Source organism: Pteropus medius, unplaced genomic scaffold, assembly GCF_902729225.1.
Source record: "Pteropus medius unplaced genomic scaffold, Ma_sr-lr_union100, whole genome shotgun sequence".
Classification (NCBI taxonomy): Eukaryota; Metazoa; Chordata; class Mammalia; order Chiroptera; family Pteropodidae; genus Pteropus; species Pteropus medius.
In genome coordinates, this window is record NW_024340851.1 from 2,044,622 (window position 1) to 2,051,371 (window position 6,750).

Genomic DNA, 6,750 nt, shown 5'->3' on the forward strand with positions numbered 1-6,750 from the left:
ATGTCATCAGATAGATACTGAAATGGAAATGAAAAAGTTAGATTACAAAATAAAAGGTTCTGATGACAAAAGTATGTGCATGTAATAAATATTGAGGAAGACTTTCCCCCTAAGAAAAGAACTTATATCCCAAGATATACTATTCCTTGATTTTTTTTAAATCACATTACATAGTAATCCGAAATACTACAAGAGATATTGAGACTAACATATTTTGCCTTATTTTTACAGAAATTTGGTTTTAAAAAAAACTATTAAGCAAAACCTTATGCTACATAGGTAATTTCCTGCTTTTCGTAATTAAGTGAGTCAGGGGTCAAAAGCAAGAAAATGCCTGTATTAGAAGACATTAATGCAAGTGCTTCATTGTGATTAACACTTTAAATTTAACAAATGAACTCTTGAATTTTCTGTTTCTGAACTGTGTCTTCTAGCTAAAAACACAATGAATAAAAATATATCTTCTGAGTAAGAACAGATGGACAAATGCATTAATAACCTCCTCCTTTCTTTTAAGAAAACAAATGCTCATAGAGATGTAGCCAAGATCACAGTCAGACCTAGCTGTTTCCCAGCCCAATTGCCTTGTACACTGGCCATGCACCTTGAGCTTCAAGGATGTAATTAACCTTTTGCCATACTTTCTGAGATCATTAGACACTTAAAGTCATACCCAGTTGCTTGAAGATCTCCTTCCCTTGGACCAGCTGCACATCCTCTCCACTCCACCACCATTATCAATGCACACTTGTACCTAAGAAGCTGAAACTAAAAGGTCACAAAAAGTCTTTTACTGTCAAACTCCAGTACTGAGATACTATCAGTTCATTCAAATTCCATTCTATTTTTAAAGAGTTGGATTAACTTTAAATGTCTTTTGAACAAATGTGTCAGAAGAGAACAGGAGACCCTTTTTGAAAATGTGCAAATGTCACTATCTAGGATGAAGTCTGAAAAGGAATCCAGGGGCATCTGGTTTCTTATTTCCAATGAAAAATGGATGACCAAATCCCATGGATACGGGCAGACATCTTACATCTGCATGCATAAACATGCTCCTTGGAAGGGGTAAGCAAGTCTCTTCCAGAGACAAAGAAGGTGTCTTTATCTGTTTTAAAGAAAATTAAAACTGAACTCAGGAAGATATTCCAGTAAATACTGGAATCAATTATTTGAGCCTGACATTTTGAGGTGCCTCATCTTTGGGAGCAAAGTTCCCGTTGATGCTCTGCTGGCGTCCTCAAAGTCTTTAGGCCGCGTTTGCTAATTAAGTCCTGTGAGTAAGAAAAGTCTGTGTGTGAGACTATTGGGCTCCAGTACATACAAGACTTGAAGACTCAGTATTACTCTGGTCATAGGCAGTGGGCACCTGGGAGCTTCTTGCCAGCTGCGTTCCTCCCCACCTGAATAGAGAGGATAGATCAGCATACTGCCCACCCAGTTTGAGATCCAGACTGCAGAACAAACACACCCAGAAAGTTTACACTCCTCTAGGTTTATCCAGTGCACTCACTGGAAAACAAAACAAAACAAAAAAACTCCGATACAATTCTCTGGATCTGGTTAAATAATATTTGCACTTTTGTTGGAAAAGTGGTGCCTCGAGGGCAGTTATTTCGTGTATCTTTGAGTTTCACAATTTAATGTAAAACAGCAACTTTGTGTATCCCACCTCTCTACTATTCTCAGACCCTTTCCAGGCAGCCCTCAACCCCACTCCATCCCTGCTCCCTGTCAGACTCTGAAGTGTCACTCAGGTTTTTGATTGTTTGCTTGTTTTGTATTGTTTCCAAAACAAACAGTGGAGGCTGCGACAGGCTGGGTATTACTCAGTTGGATGCAACAGTATCTCACAATCTGAGCTGCATGAGCCTCCATTGGCGGCAAGTCTGCTTGCTCCCTAAGAGGCCTGCGCTTGCCAATCTCTGCGCTCTGCCAGGTTTTAGAATCAGGGAGTTGAGGACTGATCGTCTGCACATGTCCATTAGGAGGGAGGAGACCGCAGAAGGAAGGAGGACTAAACTCCAAAGGACTTTGGCTTCAGTTCTATCTTCCTTTCCTTTCGATACACACACACACACACACACACACACACACACACACACACCACGCATTACTACACACACCACACACACACACGCGAGCGCCTTGCACGTACACACACACACACACACACACACAATTTTTTTTTTCTTTGAATATTGATCCAGAAATTGCTTTTCTGGTTTGGGTATTTTACCACTTTCCCTCCTTCGCCTGTCTTCTGCGCCCTCCCTTTCCCTCCCTCCCTAACCCAGCTCAGGTTGAAACTTTGCGGTGCACATTCATTTCTCCCCCTCCAGGGATGGCTCTGAGCTCCCGGGCGCACGCCTTCTCGGTGGAAGCCTTGGTGGGGAGACCTAGCAAAAGAAAACTGCAAGACCCACGAGAGAAAGCGCAGCCTGAGCTGCGGGAGAAAGAAGACGGAGAGGAGGAGGAAGAGAGATGGAGCGGCGCCGCAAGGAAGAAGAGCGAGCAGCCGGGTAAGTACCTCTATCGCACCCCAAAGCCCTGAGCCTTCTACCCGCGCTTGCTGGATCCGCAAGTCCTAGCCTGGTCTAGGAAGCTGCAGGAGGGTGGCTAGTCCTATCCTTGGACGTCCTGGCCCAGGTGAATGACCGCTTTCTGGGCCGCCGGCACACCTCAGCCACCTGTCTGTAGGGGAAGTTTCAGAGTCTCCAAGTTCATCCCGTAATTTTGCGGTTCGTTTATGGTGAAGGGGAGGATCCCCACATGTTTGTGGAGAAGTGAGACTCTTCAACTTCCTCGAAGCCCTGAGAGCCAGAAGGTGGCTGTTTCTCGGGGTAGGAAACAGGGCACTTACTCAGATTCCGAGGGGATTCAGCCTCCGGAACTGAAAGTCTCCGAGATAGTGAGGATGGACAAATTTGAAGAAGGACCGCGACTTTCACAGGGTGCAATGTGGGCCTCTTTCTCTCATTCAGGGGGGCTACAGTGGGTGTTGTGGGAAACTTGGGGATCCACGGTCAAAGTCCCCGGGGAAGTCACAAGGTGGGTCTGCTCTGAGACAAGCGTCAGCGAGAAGGGGGCATGCGAATGGCGAAACTCTCAAACTCTCCGAGTCTCTGTATCCAGCAGAAAAGCTTTCCAAGAAAGAGCCCTCAGCAACTGCTTTCTCAGGCTGTGGCGGCGACGGCAGCAGCAATGAAAGTTTGGAAGAGGAAGACGCTATCCAAGTGGAGCTTCAAGGATCTGAGCTGTGGAAGAGATTCCATGACATTGGGACTGAGATGATTATTACCAAGGCCGGCAGGTTCGGTTCTGCCCAAGCTATTCAAGGGTCACCTACAGTAGGCACTTAATGTACCGCTCTCAAAAGATGTGGCACTTCCAGTTTTCCTTTCTAGCACCTATCTCCCCTCCCCATCCCACACCCTAAAAAGTCACTGCCTCTCAATTGACTAGACTAAGACTAGAACATGCCTGGCCCATGTCAGTGGCTCAGCATTTATTTCCTGTACACTGTGACTCTAAGAATTCTTTCTCCTAGCCCTTACCTGCGTGATATACAACAAAAATTAGACCTACCAAGACAGGTGCCAGATGTCACCCCCTCATCTTAACTTATGGCCAGGCTTCTCTGTTAAAACCTCAGTTATCAGCGGACAGTATCCCATCTAGCAGTCTATTCAGCCTATCCTCTCTAGCCCAAGCCAGTTTGAGGTGAGCCTTTCCTGCTTTGACCTTTTGTTGTGGGACAACTTCTTTGGTACAGCTGAGTAATTTTTTGTGTGTGAATCGTCCTAATTTCAGTCTTTCACAAATCTGCTTCACAGAAAGTACAGCTGAAAACTTGGAGGAGGGGCACAGCTTTTTCTATCTTACTTTTTCTTCCACAGCTTTTTGTTATGGTGGTAGTGGGGCGTGGGGTGGACAAAGCCTTGTGGTAAGGATATTCTACTCTAATCAGAAATCCTGAACTTGTTCAATCATCAAGTATACAACCAACAGTCTGCCTTGGTGTAGCAAATGGCATTTCCTAAACCTGTCTTTATTGGGAAGGGTGTTGTGAATTCCTTCACTTTTCATTTGTCCCCAGCCCTGCTCCCTTTGAAATATCTCTTAAAGCTCCCAGGTCAGTCGCTACTTTCTCTTTCACAGGCGGATGTTCCCTTCTGTTCGAGTCAAAGTGAAAGGGCTGGACCCAGGGAAGCAGTACCATGTGGCCATCGACGTGGTGCCGGTAGATTCCAAACGCTATAGGTAACCAGCCCAAAGGAGGATACCCCAGGCCCAGGTTGGAAATGGAGATTCTGATCTCCAGAACCTGAGAGTGCTATTTTAAAACTCTTCCATGGGGAGTGGGATTGCTTTCTCGAGGCTTTGGGAGTTGAACTTTCTTGCTCAAACTGAGTTTCAGATTGAGAAAAGAGCAGGTTTCCACATTTTTCCTCTTACTCCTGCAAAGCAGGTGCCAACTGGTGCTTCTGTGTCCCCCAAACCTCACATACCCACTGTTCTAGCCTTGGCCATGCAACCTGCAGAAGGTACAAACTCAAGTGGCTAGGTGGAAAGCTGTTTGAAGGAATTTGGAGAGAAATGTCCGGGCTTCTGGGTCCATACTGAGCTCTAGGTTCTGCTACTTTAGCAGCAGGGTCCTGGAGCAAAGCCCTGATTTGCCATCTAAAGCTAGTCTAGCAGTTATTGCATTTGTCTATCTTTTCTTCCTTAGCCTCTCTCCTGAGGCAGTGGTCAGGTCCCAGAGAGTACAAGAAACCTTTCCTCTTGATGTAAGCTCTCTAAAGCAGGCTAAAAGTGGCCGAACTGATCTAAAACCAAGAGGCCCTTCTGTGCTAGTAGCCCAGAATTGCTGATCTTCAAGCGCTGTGGCTCAAGGGCAATGAGATTTGTGTAAGAGACACCTGCACTCAGGCTGTGAGCTGTGAGCACTTGACCAAAGTGGGTGTCTAGGCTTTCTAGGAGACAGCCGGCATCTCTCCCAGGCCTGGGTTTGAGAGGCAAGGAGAAGACACAGTTCAAGAGCGTCCTGGAGCCAAACGAAGTCTAGAAATAGCAGAACGAGCCATTTGCTTCTCCGATTTGAACCTTCTTGGGAATGCTGTGCACAGCTGAGTGTGAAAACCAGTCTGGTGGTCGCATGGGGCAGAGTTCTTTGGGATATTATGATGTGAAGTCTTGTTGGTGACAGGGCTTTGAGAAGGACTGGTGGTGGGCTGGACAGACACCCTCCTCAGCCCTCTGTTTCTTTCCCGCGCATTTTCAGGAGGATTTTTCTGGCGTCTCTGAGCGGTAAAACGGGTTACGGGTTAGATCAATTCCTGTTGCGGTTTCTGTGAGGAAATACAAACCAGACTCTGAAATCTCATGACATTATACTTGTCCAGGCACTTCATTGCATTTTAATGACATGTAGTTGCGTTTGGGATTAGCTGGCAATCCTTGGCTGAGTCCCTTAGGACCAGATTTTGGCCACCCCCCTCATACGGTACTAGCTTTGACTGGCTGCATATAAAGCTATGCTCCGCGCATTTTCAGGTACGTGTACCATAGCTCTCAGTGGATGGTAGCCGGGAATACAGACCACTCATGCATCACTCCCAGGTTCTATGTTCACCCGGACTCACCCTGCTCTGGAGAGACCTGGATGAGGCAGATCATCAGCTTTGACCGTGTGAAACTCACCAACAACGAAATGGATGACAAAGGCCAAGTAAGTGTGCGCAATCATTTGCTCCAAGAAAGGGAGAGAGATACTAAGGCCTCAGCCTGCAGGTCACCCTGGAGATGCCAAGGAGGCTTCTTGCAGATGAGCTAATTGTGATCTTTAAGAACTGTCTAACTTCTGGGACTGTGATAAACGTAGCTCTTGTGGCCTTTGTTTGGAGGCTGAGAGTGCTGTGCTGCAGTTTGGGGATGGTGAGCTAAGGGAGTGTGAGGACCAAATGACACTTGTTTAAGCCAGGACGCCTGATCTGGGAGAGTGGAAGAGAACCCTTCAAAGAGCCCTCTGGCACCTCAACCTACGTGGCAATCACTATGGGCTCCGATTGCGTTCCCGTAGTTGGCACATTCTGTGTGGAATGATGTGTAGGAAATCTCCTCTCCAACCTGCCCCCATGGATAGCCTTTACAAGTCACCTCCATCTTGAGTCTTCTGCCTAGGTGCACCACTGCTCCTACCTTGCCCAGCCTGGCCGAATCCGAGCCACGCAAGGAGGTAGTCTCCAGAAATTAGCAGGTGGGAAATGTCAGGTTACCATAAGCCCAGGGAACTTATGGCAGGCAGTCAGATCCCGGTGACATTTGGAGACATCAAATAGTCACCCACATTTGGAAGTAAGAAAGAGCCCCATCTGGACCTAGTGTTGTTGTGGTGCCCTTTGCCCTGAGGGCCTCTGTCTGGGGCAAAATAGCACAGAAAAGTCCTCCTATGTGGCTAGCCTAGCCTTTCTGGTTTAGTTTCACTTTTGTGTGTGGGCAGGAAAGGGATGTTAGTGAGAGGGGGACAGTATCAGGGAAGGGAAGCCAATTTCTAGGCAGCATTTGACAATTTCTCCTCCAGATTATTTTGCAGTCCATGCACAAGTACAAGCCCCGTGTTCACGTGATGGAGCAAGACAGAAGGATTGACCTGTTCCGGATTCAGTCCCTGCCCGCTGAAGGGGTTAAAACATTCTCCTTTAAAGAAAATGTTTTCACCTCAGTAACAGCTTACCAAAACCAGCAGGT

General features: G+C 46.8%; 1 protein-coding gene across 1 annotated transcript in view; it reads left to right on the forward strand.

The window, feature by feature from the left end:
* The first annotated feature begins 2,344 nt into the window (after positions 1-2,344).
* The window catches only part of TBX22 (T-box transcription factor 22), a 7,962-nt gene continuing 3,556 nt past the window's right edge, over positions 2,345-6,750 (forward strand). The window contains exons 1-5 of the mRNA XM_039849160.1: positions 2,345-2,522; positions 3,136-3,313; positions 4,162-4,263; positions 5,557-5,731; positions 6,584-6,748. Coding sequence (XP_039705094.1) covers positions 2,345-2,522; positions 3,136-3,313; positions 4,162-4,263; positions 5,557-5,731; positions 6,584-6,748 — 798 coding nt within the window. The remainder of the gene's footprint in view (positions 2,523-3,135; positions 3,314-4,161; positions 4,264-5,556; positions 5,732-6,583; positions 6,749-6,750) is intronic.